At 43.8% G+C, this 19035-nt stretch overlaps 1 protein-coding gene across 2 annotated transcripts in view; it reads right to left on the reverse strand.

The window, feature by feature from the left end:
* Positions 1 to 2263: 2263 nt before the first annotated feature.
* The window catches only part of ABCC1 (ATP binding cassette subfamily C member 1 (ABCC1 blood group)), an 891484-nt gene continuing 874712 nt past the window's right edge, over positions 2264 to 19035 (reverse strand). For both annotated transcript variants that reach the window (XM_082260033.1, XM_082260032.1), the window contains 3 exons: positions 17383 to 17549; positions 3677 to 3871; positions 2264 to 2880 (listed from right to left, as the gene is read on the reverse strand). In XM_082260033.1, coding sequence (XP_082116159.1) covers positions 2772 to 2880; positions 3677 to 3871; positions 17383 to 17549 — 471 coding nt within the window. In that variant the 3' untranslated portion in view covers positions 2264 to 2771. The remainder of the gene's footprint in view (positions 2881 to 3676; positions 3872 to 17382; positions 17550 to 19035) is intronic.

The raw sequence follows: 19035 nt of genomic DNA on the forward strand, positions 1-19035 counted from the left end.
CTATTCACATGCATACAGTTCCCATTTATTTAAGAGGATGGATTCAGTCTGTTGGGGCACAGACAAGTAAACCCATTTCTAGAAGCCGAGGAAAAAAAAAAGTGTCCACAGCAGTGGTCCAATCTTAAATTAAAAAAAAAAAAAAAAAAAATAAAAAAAGCCCTTTAAGACAGATTTCCAGAAAAAAGTCCACCAGTTCTCAATAACTAGTATAGATGCACAGAGCAAAGCGTGTTCTCATCCTAATGCTGCTAGACCAAAAATGCAAAAATATAAATTTCAAAATTGTAGTTGCTAATAAAATACAACATTGCAAAGCTTTCATAAAATAAAAATTATGTATGGGGATCATTGTGTTTTTGGGAGAGGCTTTTAATTTTTTTTTTCTTTTGACAAATCACCTTTAAAGGCAGATTACCTCAGTTTAAAGCAGTAGTAAACCCCGCTTGGTCATTTTTCCTTACAGGTAAGCCTATAATAAGGCCTAACTGTAGGTAAAATGAATATCTCCTAAATGTGCACGGTTTAGGAGATATTTTCAGAGCTTTGCATGCGTGTAAGCAACGTCATCGTGGCTCTGGCCAATCACACAAACCCGGAAGAAAGACCAGGGGAAGATGTCCGCCCTCTCAGCGGTGACAGCATGCCACGAGAGGGCTTAGTTCTAAAGTAAGTATTCCATAATGTGCTAATATGTGATTTTTTTTATTTTATTTTTTTTAACAGCAGCAGTTTACATCTGCTTTAACCACAAAGATGTGTGCCACCACAGTACATAGCCATCATCCATACATATATTTTAACATATAAAATAAAACTTTAGGTTTATTTTATAGGTTGTTGGAGTATAAAGGAGGAAAAAACACTTTTATCCCTTTTTTTTTTTTTTTTTTTTAAGTACAAAAGTTTTGCTGTTTCCATGTAACCAATAAAAATAACATTTCTTCTCACTTTGAAATATACATTTTCTATTGGTATGTGTTAAACAGAAGTATTTCATTTTACCTGAGGTTTGCCTTGAAAAGCTTGTCAGTTCTTTGTGGAACATATGGAATACCCGCCAAAGTACTGCACACAAGACACTGGAAAGTTAAATAAGTCTAGGGGGTCGGATATGTCATTTGTGCTCTGCATCTTTATAAACTGAAATTGTTTGTTTTCCCCTTTGATAAAAAGATGTTGCAGGCTGCATTTCAGAACAATAAAAAGCAGGAACACTGTGCCATAGTAATAAATGAAAAGCTCTGTAGTCCCACGGAGTACAAATATATGTACATAACAGTCATGTAGAAGTATTTTTCCTGTTTCAGTGTGACGCAAGATGCACTCATCTGATTGAGGCCGAAGTGTGTTCGTAAATGCAGTATTTGTAAGAGTACAAAGATTTGGCATTCAAACTGCACGTCATCCATACACAAGAAAGACAAACAATTCAGTATTATTGATTACTTATTCAGCCAACCTTATAGTATATATTTCTGTAATAACCTTAGGCTAGGCTACAAAAGGCTAAAACACCATTTCTTAAAGCTAGCCTCCTGCAGTAGAATAGGTTATATATTTACCTTTTAGACTTTTTTCCTGTCCTCCCTCTATCCAGTGCTGCAGCCTTCATCAGTTTTTTTGCATTCAACACTTCCAGTAGTGTTGGGTACTTGTGTTCTCTGCTGTGTCTCATGGTTCCTGCATAACTACAGGACGTAGGGGTCTGGACTTACATCAGCGATGTAGGGATCAAAGTAAGAAACCACAGCACATGGCTGAAGATAGTCCCAGAAGTATTACATTCTGAAGAGAGAGAGAGATTGAGGCTTTAGCACTGAAATGGAGGGAAGAAAGGAGCAGGGCTGCATCAGAGGTGACTATAAGAGCCTGTACTGCAGGAGTCTGGCCTGTAGGGTTGTCTTTTACCCTGACATGCCTGCTTTAAGGCCTAATCTTTCAACAAATCAGCATATCCGCTAATTCAGTATAGCAATGAAAAACAGCAATGCTATGCAAAGTGCAATCATTCACACTGTATTCAGATTATTTAAGAGATAGTTGCCAATTGGTTACTAGGAGTTAATTCATTTTGAAAATGTCTGCAGCATTTCCTTAATAAATAAGCCATCCACGTATCCATTGTTCCATCAAAAGCAGTCATCTAAAATCAGTATTACCCAGAATACTTACTGCAGTTTTTGGATAGTGACACAATGGAAAGTGCAGAATGTATCTATGACATTATCAAGCAATCCAGTACAAATATACAGGATGGAGGTTACTTAATTCCAAAATGTTCTAAGTGCTAGCTTGTTTGGAAAATTATATTTTGATAACTTTTAGAATAATATACTATCAGATTTAGCAACACAGCGAAGCAGCAATTTCTGAATATACAATGGGATGTTAAACATGCCTTATCAAACCAAACTGGAGTGTCTAGAACTTAGACTAAATAAATTGTAGATAAGCATGTCTTTCAAGCAAGTAAAATGATCTAGGAGGTCATACTATTTCATGCCATGTCATAGGAACTTAACTGTAACTTGAACTAACTAAAACTGGACATTGAATATGTGAAGAGAGCCTGAAAATTTCAGTCACAGAAAAACATACATATTCCTGAAGAAAGAAGAAAAAAAAAAGGCATTCAGAGTCTACAATCTTCTCTGCCTATATTTGTGGGTAATGAGGGTTTAACAGCAGTCCAGTATAACACCTTGTTAATAAAGCGGTCTTTTCTTGAGTGTGTTTCTCTAAAGAAACGATGTTCTAGTGTAACAGATTCATGCTAATCCAGAGTCTTTGGCCATATTGTAGAAATACCCTTTCTTCTGAAGAAGGTTGCTTGGAGAATTAAACTCCACAATTTGACCTTTATCCAGGACCATCACCCTAAATAGAGAAACAAAAAATGCCTATCAGAAGTGAACAAATCAATGGGAAACTTTGTAGCGTATCCATTCAACATGCCACAGAAAACATATACAGTATATGTGAACCCCAAATTTAAAAACTTTTCTTCTTTGCTTTCTTTTTTTTTTTTGATTTGGACAGAGTGGAGAGGGATTAGAACACCGGTCAGGTTTTTAATGCTGTCTGTGCCCCCATTGAGGAGATTCAGCCTCTTTATTTGTCCTGTTTACCCTTTATACCAAAAGAAAAAGAACATTCTAAATTTTGGGTTGTCACCAGAACAGGAATAGAGAAGTCTTCCACTGGGGAAAACTGATAAGGGGTATAACCTTCCCTTACGCTAACAAACATGAAACATTAGCCTTTAGTTCTACTTTAAATATGAAACTGAAAGAATTTTTTATGCCTATTTGATATGTAAAAAATAAAAACTGTTGAGAACACCAGAAATCCAGTGCCATCCTATTTCAGCTCACAGGGTTTTTTGGGAAAAATACACTTTTTTTAAATACACTTTTTTTAAATATAAAAAAATAAGAAAACGCTAAAGTTAGTCCAATTTTTTCTATAATATGAAAGATAATGTTATGCTGTGTAAACAGATACCCAACATGTCATACTTCCAAATTGCGCACGCTCATGGAACAGCGACAAACATTGGTGCATAAAAATTTCCATAAGCGACATTTTGAAAATGTGTACAGGTTACTAGTTTATTTACAGAGGAGGCTCAGGGATATAGAAGGAAGGAATGAAAAATTGTGCAAAGCTATACCTTGTGTAATCCATGATGGTATTTAATCGATGTGCAATGGTGATAACTGTGCAATCTTCAAATTCTTTTCTAATAGTTGACTGAATAAGTCCATCAGTCTCTAGGTCCACAGCTGCTGTGGCTTCATCCAATACCAAGATTTTGGTCTTTCGTAGAAGTGCTCTTGCCAGACAAACAAGTTGACGTTGGCCAATGCTGTAAAACAAGCAAATTTAGGAATGCTCACTTAGGCCAATAATTATAACAACAATAATAATAAAAAAATATAGATCTTTTCTACACAAGTTAGCTCTTAGCAATGCAGATTTAAGTAAAAGATCAACTTCTGCCCCAGAAAAAAAAAAAGAGAGGCATTACCCCATAGGGAGGGGGTGGATAAAGGGGGGAGAGGGAGGGGAGCGGGCGGGGAAGGGGTTGAAAAAAAACCCCTCTCCCCATTTATATACCCCTGGCGCTATGATATATTATGTGTATAGTGTCTTTTTTCCTTCTCTTTTCATAGCTAATGGACATCTGTGAAGCCTGATGAGGACTAATTTACTTTGAAGAAGTGGTTCTAATACACTGTGAAAAATGTGTGCAACTATCTAGTGGTAATACCTATGCGTATCAGGATAATAGTGTTTTCCCTGTCTTTAAATATGTCTCTTTTAGGCAACTTCCTATGATTAGGTTATGTATAACGAAACGCGTCAGCCGTCACAAGTGCCATTCTTTGTACTGACTGCATTATTTTCTTCTGGATGTTTGTAAGTGTACTTCTGTATTCTTAATAAATTGTCAATAACAGTTTTACACTATGTTCGCGTTGTTTGGTTTATCCCTATGTACACACCTTTGAATGGGATTTCCTGGCAATCTCATTGGAGAACTGTGGGGACTCCTACCTCCGAGTATCCGGTGACCCAGTCACGTTGGGGGACATTATGTTATTCAACCTGTATGACCCATATAGATTATGCCAGTGTGGGGATCTTCTCAGTTCACTACCACCCTATGATGTCTGTGGATGCGTCATTTTCACATGGGACTTATTTTCATGTTCACTAATGTGATTTTCACTGGACTCACATTTAGGTTTTCATTATTTATGTATTTTCACTGTATTTTATCAGTGGTTTCATGGTTGTGACATTTTCACTGTGTCACATTTCATGTTTAGCGCTGCACTGTATTTTCCTTTTTGTATCTCTTATGTTTGAGGACTTTTTCTCTGCCCCAGCTATGATGTATATGTATTTTTTTAACTGATTTTTGTAATACATATATAAAAAAGTCATACCAATATTTATGTGCGATTATTTGGGAGTCACCATTTAAAAGCCCACATTTTATTGCCCCCTACAGGACTTTACGGAGACACTAAACGGGCAATAAAAGTACATAATAAATTTATTGCATGAAGAAATATACATATAAAAATGGATCATGAAAAAATCTTGACAATATAAATTCATTAATAAAAAATGGAATATAGGTACATACAAAATATAACCATCCATTTCTGACATTCTAATACTCTGTCATTATCAATCTGTGCCATGTCGATCTCAATGCATTTTGCAAAATCTGTAGTTCGCTTCAGGAGAAACACAGATACGAGTACCCTATTTTCCGGCGTATAAGACGACTGTGCGTATAAGACGACCCCTCTAATTTTCAAGTTAAAACATAGGTTTTGGGCTATAGTCGCCGTATAAGACTACCCCCCTTCCGAAGCAAGGCAACACCATTGAAAAACATCAGATTTCTCATAGATCTCCAAGGTACCCCAAGTACTGTAATACATGTAATCTCTCATAATATCTCCAAGGTACCCGAAGTAGAAGTATTACAAGTAGATGTAATCTCAAGACACTGGCTGTTTGGGAATCCTGTACCGGTATACCGTATGTACCGTAGCTTCGGCTACATACAGTATACCGCGCTGAGCCAATCACAGTGAGCGATGTATTCTATTATTGAATGCAAAGCCTGCTTGGATTGGCAGAGTCAGAGAGGCGGGCTGATGTTACTCTGCCAATCCGAGCAGGCTTTGCATTCAATAATAGAATACATCACTCTCCCTGATTGGCTCAGCACGGTACACTGTATGTAGCCGAAGCTACGGTTTACCGGTACAGGATTCCCACACAGCCAGTGTCTTGAGAGATTACATCTACCGGTAATACTTATACTTAGGTTACCTTGGAGATATTATACACAGCGTATAAGACGACCCCCCATTTTTGGGGAATTTTTTTTATGTTCAAAAGTAGTCTTATACGCCAGAAAATACAATTTTGATGCCATAATCAGAATCTTCTCATATAACCACTGAATGTTTTACTACGTCCATTCAACTATTACAATGGATAACATAGTATGAAAGAAAAATCCTTCCTTCTCTTGGGAGTGCAACTCTTCCCACCAGGAGTTGGGGAGAGAAGGGGAGTTAGACCAAGACGGAGAAAAGAGCTTCAGATGACGCCCAGTGGAAGGAGCAAAACGCGTAAAGTGGGGAACTAACGTCTGATGTCACTTCCGGTGGTTGAAACGCACGCCGAGGCGGCGCTCACCACGTGATTTTAGAGGCTGATTTTCCCAATTTTACTTGTAAGTGTACTGATTTTAATATTTTAATAAAGCCTACAATATCACACCATGGAGATTTATTTTTCAATTGCATGGATACCTTCCATTGGGAGCCAAACAGATAAGACCCTACACAGCATCCAATTAAGACATTGGATATATGCATTTGGTATAATCTGGACGATAGGAATCTATACCATCACCGTAAATGCTTGCATAGCATTAGAGGCCCGTTTTTTTTTTTTTTGCTCCGGTGAGTGGGGACACAGGAGGGGAGCACAAAGTGACTCACGTTTTTTTTGGATTCCAAGCACTGGCACTTTTATGAACTAATTTATTTGAGATATACGCATGGATATCAACTTGAAATTATAAGGACTATTTCCACTTGACATTCTATTTATTTTTATTTATTCATATGTGATTTATGTATTTATTTACACATAATATGGTGTCACAGATCTTACCATAGTACTGACACTTTTAGCACAAATTTGTGTCAGTAGTAAGAGGATTCACTTTATATTAGCATATTGGGTATAGAATTTTTGCACTTAATTTATATATTTACTTGTTCATTGATTCACATAGTGGAGCAGAGCAGATACCTACACAGCTACATTTTTAAAAGGCACATCATCAGCCCAACATCTGGAATTACTTACTTTATTATATATTTATTCCTAAGTGTGGGCACACCCACATTTTTACTGGGTTATATTGCCTCCTCCAGGAGTAGGACTAGGTAGAACAAAAAACACTTGGCTATGCCCATTGGCCATCCTCAGCTTGGTATATAACCCCTCTATCTGCTCTTGATAATCAGTTTAGTAGTAAGCAATATTAGAGGTATCGGAATTCCATAGAGGGGTGGGTGCGGTGTCAGTTGATGAACTCAGAGAAATGGATTTAACAGTAAGCACAAAAATGGGATTTTTGACTTACGGTAAAATCCATTTCTCTGATGTTCATTGACTGACACAGCTCCTGATATTCATAACCATTGGGTTATACTGCCCCCTACAGGAGTAGGATACTAGGCAGAAAAGAATACTGGCTACACCCATGGGCAGTTCCAGGGGGTATACTCCCTCTCTCTGCTATAGCTACTCTCTTTTGTTACAAGTAGTGTCAGTAGAAATCCAACTCCACAGAGGGGTGGGTGCTGTGTCCGTCAATGAACATCAGAGAAATGGATTTTACAGTAAGTCAAAAATCCCATTTTCGCTTTCGCTCATTGACGGACACAGCTCCTGATATTCATAGCCATTGGGACGTCCCAAAGCAGTGTTATACATGAGGGGTGGGAACAACAAAATAAATTCCCAAGGCTAAACATTAGCCAACCAGGCAACAGGAGCTCAACCAAAACAACTTGAGCCAACCTGAAAAAAAAAACACACCCTCAAAGAGGATCAGGTGCTCTTAAACAGCAGCCTGCAAAAACCTTGCGGCCAAAAGAAGCATCCGCAGATGCCAACACATCAACTTTATAAAACTTCGTAAAAGAGTGCACCCATCACTGGGTGGCCGCCTTGCAAACCTGCGTCAGTGACCCCTGATAACCGAAAGACAGGGAAAGGAGGAACCTGACCCCTGACGGAATAGGCCTGAACCATCGTCTGTCTGATCCATCTGGAAATGGTCGCAGAGGAAGCGGACAACCCTTTTTGAGGTCCATCCGTTAGCACAAAGAGAGTCTGAATTCCTGAAAGACTCCATAGCTGCAAGGTACACCTAAATTGCCTGGACCACATCCAAGGCATGCAAGGTAATTTCCTTTGGAGGTTTAGGCCTGGGACACAGTGAAGGCAACATAATGTCTTCATTTAAATGAAAATCAGAGACAACCTTTGGAAAGAATGATGGACAGGGGCGACTAACCACCTTATCCCTATGAACAACAGGATAACCCCGCCAGTTCCGACACCCTGGGCACAGAGGTAATAGCCACAAAAAAAGGCCACCTTATGGGAGAGCATAAGCATGAGAATCTCCCAAATATTTTCAAAGGAAGGCTTCTGTAGAACTGAAAGCCCAAAATTAAGATCCCAAGGCGGCAAAGGAGCCTGCACTGGTGGAACCAAATGTCGGACACCCTGAAGAAAGGCACACACCAGGGAGTGTGTGGCCAAAGGTCGTTGGAAGACCGCCAAAGCCGACACCTGGCCCTGGATAGTACTCAAGGCCGATTTCTGTCACCCCCCTTTTGAAGGAAGGTCATGATCCAAGTCACCAAGAAGGAGCGAGGAAGAACCCCAAGAGACTCACACCAGGCAATGTACGTCTTCCACATACAATGGTAGATCTTCCTAGCCTAACAGTGTAGGAATCACTGACTCAGATAAACCCCTAACCTTCTGCACCCCTGGCGTTAAACAGCCAAGCCGTCAAAGCCAGCAACTCTAAAGCAGTCTGAATCCAGCCTCTCTTACCCTTGGAGACAACACTCCTTGCTGGGAAAGATGTGATATATATAGGAGGAGTCCCCTGTAGTGCATTAGCACATCTTTCCCAGCAAGGAGTGTTGTCTCCAAGGGTAAGAGAGGCTGGATTCACCCCTTTTTTATGGATAGTGTAGGACCCACTGATAATGGGGTACTTTGACGCAGTGGTGGGCTTGAGCACGATATGGCCATATGGTGGGACTAAATCCCCATTTTTATTTATGGATTGTCTCCATATTTGATAGTCATTTCTTTTGCATGTGTGCGCTATTCTTTTTTAATATATAATTTCTGGAGTTTGTCCAGAGGAAGGAGCACTCTGGAAAAGACCGAGTCCAGAGTCAGGCCCAGATAGTCTGCCTTCATGGACCGAGCCAGAGCAGACTTCTGGAAATTCAAAATTCAGCCGAGTTCATATTGTTATCTCCAGGTTCTCCACCAGAGCAGAGGGAGACTCCCCTCGCAGTAGGAGATCATTCACTCAGCCCAGTACCGCAATCCCACGTTGGCATAGCAAAGCTAGCACCGGGGTTAAAACTTTTGTGAAGACCCAAGGTGCAGATGCAAGACCAAAGGGGTAACGCCACAAACTGATAATGCTCCTCTCCCACAGCAAAGCGGAGAAAACGCTGGGGACTGGCACATATTGGATTGTTAAGGTAGGCATCCTTGATCTCGATAGAGGCGAGGAAAAACCCCGATGCAGGGATGCCACCACCATTCGAATGGACTCCATTCTGAACTTCTGTACCCGCACAAAGCAGTTTAGCACCTTGAGGTCCAGAATTAGACGCACTTTGCCTTCCTTTCTTGGAACTGCAACAAGTTTAAGTAAAAACCCTGAAAATGTTCTGAGGTCGGAACCAGGACAATCACCATTGAAGGAACAGGTCTTGTATTGTCCAAACAGGCCCTGTTAGCGGTCTGGGGACAGGCACAAGTTGGAAGGAAAAAAACCTCTCCGGGGGACAAGAGCGATACTCCATCTTGTAGCCGGACCGAAGGACCAAATCTTGTAGTGGACCCACTTGTCTTGCACCCGGGAAGTCCATGGGTTCGAAAACCAGCGAAGACGTCCCCCTCACCCCCCATACGGGTGAGGGCGCACCTTCATGCAAAAGGAGTCTTGTCCCTGGGTCTAGAGAAGTCCGATCTTGGCTTGCCAGACCAGGTTTGTTGGGATCCTCCAGAAGAGGCCCTGAAAGGCTTTGAGCCCTTGTCAATCAACCCTCAGGGACGAAAAAACTTTCTATGAGAGCTGAGAAGGAAGGCCCACGTATACGATGAGGTTCCTTGCCCTTAGTAGCTTGCGGAAGAAAATACATATCACCCCCCGTGATACCTTTAATGATGTCATCCAGGGTAGCTCCAAACAGGCGATCTCCTTGAAAAGGAAGATCAGTCAAGGCCTTTTTTGAAGTCTGATCCGCAGACCAGCACTTGAGCCAAAAACAAGTTGAAGGATCACTGCCGAAATAGAGAGGCGAGCCATCAGTGGAGCAGCATCACAGATAAACTGCTGGTCTGCCAACTCAGCAATAGCAGGGGGGAGCTGTTACCCCACCAAGTCACGGTGTAGGAACTTAGCCCACTCAGTCAGAGTTTGCGACACTAGGGCAATGGTGAAGACTGGCCTCATTGCCGAATCAGCCAGAGTGTACATAGTGCGGGCCACAGCCTCCGCCTTCCAGTCAGCCGGATCCTTAAAGGTCAGGAACTCTTCAACCAGAATCATGGTTGCCTTATTTAATTTGGAAACCGGAGGGTCCACCAACGGTGGCGCAGTCCACTTCTTAAGAAAGGACACCTCATAGGGGTAACGCCTAGTAAAGTGCTTAGGGACCCCACGGGAATGCTTTGGTCATCCCCACTCTTTAGCAAAAATTCTGTCAGAATAGGCAGAGAAAGGAAACATCCTTGGCGCTTGAATGGCTTGTGAGTGCCCAAGGGCACCTGCACCTCCATTGCAGCTTCAGCTGCGTCCCCCATCTTCAGGGTCTCATGCACAGATACAATCAGCGCAGCCACCAAGTTCCTGTTTGTGCGTGGTCCCAGACGTGGAGGACTCATCCTCACTATCAGAGGATTGCAGGCGCGTGGTTGCAGACCCAGCAGGGTGACCCAAGTCCGCGGTGGCAGATTGAGAATCTGATGAGGCAGGGGAAGGTGGGCGTGCTTTTTGCTAGCCCCTCGCCCGCAAGCCACCTCCACCCGGGACACAAGGGACTCCAGGACCGTAGTCAGTGCATGGATGGATGGTTGAGACCTGGAGGGCCCCGCAGCCTCAAAGAGGATTTTAGGTGGGGAAATGTGCGCCAAAGACTCCATGAGTCCCCAGGGGGACCACACAAAAAGTGTTAAACACTGTTAAGGGAAAAACCTGGTCGCCAGGCACAAAGCACCAAGTGATCCTCAGCAGAGTGTGAGAGGACCCCACCAGACTCACCACTCACAGAATCAGGCACCTGCAGCCACCAGAATAATCTGCACTACACGTGTGGCGATCAGGAAGTAAAATGATCCAGGAGTCAGCACCAGGGGATGAGGAGGGGCTCCCACCGCCGAGATCGCCACCTACAGGACTCCACTGTCATGGCCGCCGCTATTACAAAATGGCGGCCCGTGCCCCACCACTAGGCTTACAGGGACCAAGGAGGAAGACCAGGCCTCAATGACAGATCCAGGCAGAACAGGGAGCCCTAGCAGGAGCCCCCGACAAGATACAACTACCCCTCCGCACAATCAAACGGTCGCCAGCGGCGTACCCTCCCCGGCCCCCATCGCAAGTTAGCACCATCCTAGGAAAGTGGCCAGACCCCCCAAATAGCCCCAGCATGGAGGGGGGTGTAGAATGAGCGACTTGGCAAGGGGGGTGACTGCAGGAAGGAGGGGAACCAAGGGGTCTGTCTGTCCCAAGGAGGGGCCCACGTCCACCCCAAAACCCTCCAGGGGGAGGGGGGACAGCTACTTACTATACCAGGAACCAGACGGGCACCGCTCCAGATAGAACACCTCTCCATCGAAATGGGGGGCTGTCCGCCAGGAGGAACGCTGCGACTAGGGCCGAGTCACGGACGTATGCAATCTCGCAAGGCATTTAACTCGCAGGCCAGCCCCTGTCCAGTGGCGCTATGTTGCAGCCGACCTAGCGCAGAGATGGCCAGACTGGGGTGACCACTGGATCTAGATTATCCAGCCTGTCGCCCAGTCCGGCAGTTTATTCTAGATCTCACTGCAAAAAATCCAGGAGAAAAAATGTTTCTATCTAAAAATTTTTTTGCCAGGACCAAAGATCCCAGCAAGGAAATAGGTCCTTACTCCTGACTAGTGGCTATTGTAGAGAGGGAGTATACCCCCTGGGATTGCCCATGGGTGTAATTCTTTTCTGCCTAGAGTCTCCTGTAGGGGGCAGTATAACCCAATGGTTATGAATATCGGGAGCTGTGTCCATCAATGAATGAAAGAGAAAATCGAATTTTCTCTTTCGTTCATCGACAGACACAGCACTCCATAAATCATAACTACTGGCATGTCCCAAAGCAGTGCCAAAAGGAAAATGAGGGGTAGGGAAAACAACCCAAGGCTAAACATAAGTGCCCTTAACCACTTGCCGACCGCCGCACGACTATCTACGTCGGCGGTCAGCTCCTCACAGGCAAAGTGACGTAGGGCTACGTCACTAGCTTGTGAGGGTCTAGGGAGCGAGCGCGCGCTGCCGGAGGCACGCTCCCGCTCCTGCGTGGTCACGGACCCCCCCCACCCGATGTCCGCCGGTCACTCTGCGATCGGCGGGGGAGAGGGAGAAAGTCAGGCGGCTTGTGTAAACAAGCTGCCTGTCATTCTCCCCTGTGTATGAAGGATGATCATACGGTTCTATGTAGAACCGTTGATCACTCTTCATACATCTGAAGCCACAGCCAATCACAGTAGAAAACACGCCCCTAGGGACACACATAGCCCCTCCCTTTCAAAAAAAGTTAACCCCTTCACTGCCAGTGTATTTTTACAGTAACAGTGCATATGTATAGCACTGATTACTGTAGAAATGTCACTGGTAACCCCAAAAGTGGCAAAAATGTCAGTCAAGGGTCCGATCTGTCCGCCGCAATGTTGCAGTACCGCAAAAAAAAAAATCGCAGATCGCCGCCATTACGCGTTAAAAAAAAAACAACAAAAATGACAAAAATCTTTCCCTTTGTGAGTAAACGCGATAACTTTTGCGCAAACCAATCAAAATACGCTTTTTGCGATTTTTTTTTACCAAACATAGGTCGCATAAAACAAATTGGCCGAAAATGTTAAAAATTTTGATTTTTACATTTTTTTGGGGGGGAAATTTCATATAAAAAAATGTGAAAAATATTGCTATTTTTGCAAAATCTACGCTCTTTTTTTGTTTATAGCACGTGATCAAAAAATCGCACAGGTGATCAAATACCACCAAAAGAAAGCTCTGTTTGTGGGAAAAAAAAGGACGCCAAATTCGTTTAGATACAGCATCGCACGACCGCGCAATTGTCCGTTAAAGTCACGCAGTGCCGAATCGCAAAATACCCCCTGGTCAGGAAGGGGGTGAAATCTTCCGGGGCTTAAGTGGTTAACCAGGACACAGGAGCCTTAGCCGGGTCACAGGGGCCCCGTCTGAAATAATAAAAGCTTAAAGAAAAACACCTCTCAAGAGGTAACCACCCCTCTTAAACAGCAGCCTGCAAAACTTTGGGGCCAAAAGAAGCATCCACAGATGCCAAAGTATATACCTTATATTTTGTAAAGGTATGAACCGACAGCCAAGTGGCCGCCTTGCCAACTTGCGATATTGATGCCTGGTGATGGAAGACCCAAGAAGTACCCAGCGCCCGAGTAGAATACGCCATGATAGGGAAAGGTGGAACCTGACATTTAATGAAATAGGCCTGAGTCACTGTCTGTCTGATCCATCTGGAGATAGTAGCCGAAGAAGCGGCTTGCCCTGTTTTTTTTGCTGTGTCTGTAACAACTGCCAGATACACCCAAATTGCACGAACCACATCCGAGGTATGCAAAGAAATTTCCTTGGGATGAGCGGGCTTGGGACACAAGGAAGGCAACACAATGTCCTCATTCAAATGGAAGTCAGAGACCACTTTGGCAGGAATGATGGACAGGGACGAAGAACCACTTTATTCCTATGGACCACCAAATAGGGATTGCGACAGGATAATGCCGCCAATTTCGATACACTGCGGCCCGAGTTAATAGCCCCCAAGAATGTCACCTTCTGGGATAACGTAGACAAGGGAATCTCCCGAATATTCTCAAATGGAGGTTTCTGGAGAATCGAAAGCACTAAATTTAAATCCCATGGCGGCAAAAGAGACTGTACAGGTGTAGCCACATGTCGAACCCCCTAAATGAGGGTACAAACTAAAGAGTGCATGGCTAGGGGTCGCTGAAAGAAGACTGCCAAGGCAGACACCTGGCCCTTAATGGTACTCAAGGCCAACTTCTGATCAATGCCCCGTTTAAGAAAGGTTAAGATCTGAGCCACAGAAAAGGATCAAGGATGAGCGCCAATTGGGTCACACAAAGAAATGTATGCTTTCCACGTACGATTGTATATCTTGCTGGAAGGATGACTTCCTTACCTTTGCCGCAGTAGTGATCACTGATCCAGACAAACCTCTATCCCTCAGTACCTGGCTTTCAATAGCTACGCCATTAAAACTAGCGACTGTAAAGCAGGATGGCTGAAAGATCCTCACTCTTGATTCCTCGCAGGAACTGCGGAAGAAGCCTAAGCTGAGGAGGATACTGGCCTTACCGTGGCCCTTGGATGCCTGGGGTGTCTGCCAGAGGAACCCATTGATCTCGCCACAAACTTCAGTATCCTCCTGTGGAGCCGAACCTGCTAAAGGAGCTGCATGAAGGACTGTGCAAACAGAACTGTCTTGAAGGTGGATACCACTAGACTCAGAACCTGTATACAAATCAGGGGAAACAGCAGCCCGTAAATCACGACCTGCGGTTCCTGAAATTTGTTCAGAGGAAGGACCACCCTGGTCAGAATTAAAATCAGACCTAGGTAATTAAATTCCCTGGACAGGGATAGGGGGGACCTTAGGTAGTTCAGACATTCCCTGAACCTTTGCAGGAATTAAATCCGCACAAGGAGACTCCGGACCTAAAAAACCTGAAAAGAACAAACTTTCCCCCCTTTCTGGGTACCCCCAAAAGAAAAATTTTGCACATCTCCTTGACGTTCAAAAAAAAAATACATGGGCCGGAAACCAGCGAAGATGTCCCCCCATGCTGAAGGGGTCTTGTCTGCGGGTCCGGAGAAGCTAGCTTTAGGCTTACCAGACCAAAGTTGCTTGGAACCTCCCGGGGAAGCTTTGAAAGATCTATTTCCCTTATTCTCCATCCCAGAAGCACAAAATAATTTTCTATGGGCTGAGAAGGAGGGCCCCTGTCTGTGACAAGGCTCCTTCCCTTTCCTTGACTGTGGCAGGAAGGTACTCTTTTGCCATGAGACCCTTAATGATGTTATCCAGGGTAGCCCCAAACAGACGATCGTCTTGAAAAGGCAGATCAAATAGAGCTTTCTTGGAGGCTTGGTCTGGGGACTAATTCTTAAGCCACAGCACACACCTAATCACCCCCGCTGAAACAGAAAATTTGAACAGCACAGATGTTTCCAAAGCTGCATCTCAAATAAACTGCAGCCCATGGACTCAACATAAGCAGCAGGGACCTGCTCACCCCCAGGTCCGGCGCAAAAGCTTGGCCCATTCAGTTAGGGTCTGAGACACCAGGGCTGAGGCAAAGACTGACCGCAATGCCGAACCAGCCATAGTAAACATGCTGCATGCCACAGCTTCCGCTTTCTTGTCAGCCGGGTCTTTAAAGGACAGTGAATCATCTACTGGGATCATGGTTGCTTTATTCAACCTGGAAAAAGGAGGGTCCACCACTTGTGATTAGTCCCCTTTTTTAAAAGTGACTCCTCAAAAGGGTAACGTACAGCAAAACGTTTAGGGACCACAAATGGTAACTTTGGTTATTCCCATTCCTTACAGGAAAACCTGTCAAAATAAGGTGCATGAGGAAACACCTTTGGAGTGCGAGGTGACTTATGCGTACCAAACGACACAGCCACATCCATGGCTACATCAGCTGCATCCTCTATTTTGAAAGTCTCAAGCACTGCATTGATAAGTGCACCTACAAGCGCTTTTTCACTCGCTGCTGCGACCATGGAGGAATCATCCTCACTATCGGATGGATCTGGGGGTGTGATATTAAGCCTCCCCTGGACAGCCTGCATCCACCACGGCTAAGGCTCAGCATCGGATAACACAGACTGAGCAGGGGAAGGCGGGGTACACTTCCTCTAGTGCCTTTGCCCACACGTGACCCCCACCCAGGACACTAAGGACTGCAGAACCGCCGTCAATGCAACCATGGGAAGCTGGGTTTCCGAGGGACCTGCCACCTCCATAAGGGGGTCAGTGGGGGAGATTTGACCCTGAGGTTCCAGATGTAAAGGAAGACCTTGCAATACAAAAATGATCTTTTGGCACCACTAAAGGATCCCCTCAAGGCTCAGGGTACCTATTAGCAGATAGAGAGAGAGATAACAGGGACCCACAAGGACTCACTCTACCGACCGCAAGAGTGCCGAGAATTCGAAACCAGCATTATCATGGATGCAATCCCTGTTCATATGCCCCAGGCACAGGAAGAATAAACTTAGGGGGAAGAGTAAGAGGAGGAGCTTCGGCACCACCACAAGGCTTCAGTCATCTCCAGCATCTCCTGGACTAAGGAGAAAATGGCCCCAGTGACATCATCATGCTACACAAATATGGCCACCAACCGGAGACCAGCAGTCTAAGGAAAAATGGCCCCGTGACATCATCGGGCTACACAAACATGGCTGCCAACCGTAGAGCAGCTAGACTAAGGGAAAATGGTCACCATCAGCTACAGCATGCTGCCAGGATCTTCCCTGCACCCTCTGCAAGGGCGTTTTTCTGGATTTTTGGTTAATATTCGGTTTCAATCATTTAAAATATACCTATGATAAAAATTATAGACCCTTTATTCTTTGTAAGTGGGCAAACGTACAAAATCTGCAGGGGATCAAATAATAATTTTCTCCACTGTCCAATTTATACACACATAGGGTACTGTGCAAGGAAGGGGTGCTGTAAATTAAGAATGTTTTCAGAAATAGAAGTGTTCATATCTTATTTTTTTTCTCAATTCAAAATTAGGTGTGACCACCCTTTGCCTTCAAAACGACACTGATTCCTCCAGTTACACTTGCACAGTTTTTGAAATAGGCAGGCTGTTCAAAAACATTTTGGAGGATTAACTACAGAGATATTGTGGTCTGTGGATGTAAGCTGCCTCAAATCCTTCTGTCTCTTCATATAATCCCAGACAGCCTTGATGTTGAAATCAGCGCTCTGTGGGGGCCAAACCATAACTTCCAGGACCCCTTCTGCTTTACTTACATTGGCTATATGTTTGGGGTGGTAGTTCTGCTGCAGAATAAATTTGGGGCCAAACACATGCCTCCCTGGTGGTATGGCCTGTATTTCTCAGCATTAAGGACACCATTGATTGGGCCACACTGAGAAATATTTTACATGTTATAGAGTCTAACAGAGGAAGTGGTGAATGACAGACACCCCCACTCACCTGAGATTTTCTCCACCCTCTGCACACTCATGGTTTAGCTTGTCAGGTAGACCTGAAACAAAGTTCTTAAGATGAGCAAGCTCCAAAGCAGACCAGATCTCTTCATCTGTGTGTTTTTCAAAGGGATCGAGGTTCATGCGGAGAGATCCAGAAAACAACACTGGGTCCTGTCACAGGGGATGAAAAAAAAAAAAAAAAAAAAAAAGTAAAAAAAAAAACATTAAATCAGAAAAATAGGAAGTTTTGCATTTCAGAACTCAACTGGCAAACTTCATAACACCTACAGACAACTTTGATCCCGGTTAGCAGTTTTCAAGTCGCTGCAATGTATTGCCACAATTTAGTGTTTAGTTATACCATTTACTGTAGAAATTGTGTTATTTAGATAGTAAGCTGTATTGGACTTCTGCCAGACTTACAGTGCATCCGGAAAGTATTCACAGCGCATCCCTTTTTCCACATATTGTTATGTTACAGCTTTATTCCAAAATTGATTCAATTCATTATTTTTCCTCAAAATTCTACAAACAATACGCCATAATGACAACGTGAAAGAAGTTTATTTGAAATCTTTGCAATTTATTAAAAAAGAAAAAAAAAAACAAACAAAAAGAAATCACATATACATACCTATACACAGCCTTTGCCATGACACTCAAAATTGAGCTCAGGTGCATCCTGTTTCCACTGATCATCCTTAAGATGTGTCTACAACTTGATTGGAGTCCACCTGTGGTAAATCCAGTTCATTGGACAGGATTTGGAAAGGCACACACCTGTCCATAGAAGATCCCAGTCAACGTTGCTTGTCAGAGCACAAACCAAGCCATAAAGTCCAAGGAATTGTCTGTAGACCTCAGACAGGTTTGTATCGAGGTACAGATCTGGAGAAGGGTACAGAAAAATTTCTGCAGCATTGTAAGATCCCAATGAGCACAGAGGCCTCCATCATCTGTAAATGGAAGAAGTTTGGAATTACCAGGACTCTTCCTAGAGTGGGCTGCACGGTCAAACTGAACGATCGAGGGAGAAGGGCCTTATTCAGGGAGGTAACCAAGAACCTGATGGTCACTCGGACAGAGCTCCAGCATTTCTCTGTGGAGAGAGGAGAACCTTCCAGAAGAACAACCATCTCTGCAGCACTCCTACAATCAGACCTATAGAGTAGAGTGGTCAAACAGAAGCCACTGTTCAGCAAAAGGCACATGACAGTCTGCCTTGAGTTTGCCAAAAGGCACCTGAATGACTCTCAGTCTACGAGGTCTAAAGAAACCAAGATTCAACTCTTTGGCCTGAATGGCAAGCGAAAGTCTGAAGGAAACCAGGCATCGCTCATCACCTGGCCAATACCATTCCTACAGTGAAACCTAATGTTGGCAGCATCATGCTATGGGGATTATTTTCAGTGGCAAGAATTGGGAGACTAATCAGAATTGAGAGAAAGATGACTTCTGCAATGTACAGAAAAATCCTTGACGACAGACTGGGGTGAAGGTTCATCTTCCAATAGGACAAGGACCCTAAGCATACAGCCAAGTTAACAAAGGAGTGACTACGGGACAACTCGGAATGTCCTTGAGTGGCCCAGCCAAAGCCCAGACTTGAACCTGATTAAACATCTCTGGAGAGATCTGTAAATGACTGTGCACTGAC

The sequence above is a fragment of the Pelophylax lessonae genome (genome assembly GCF_965119305.1).
Source record: "Pelophylax lessonae genome assembly, chromosome: 6".
Taxonomy (NCBI): domain Eukaryota; kingdom Metazoa; phylum Chordata; class Amphibia; order Anura; family Ranidae; genus Pelophylax; species Pelophylax lessonae.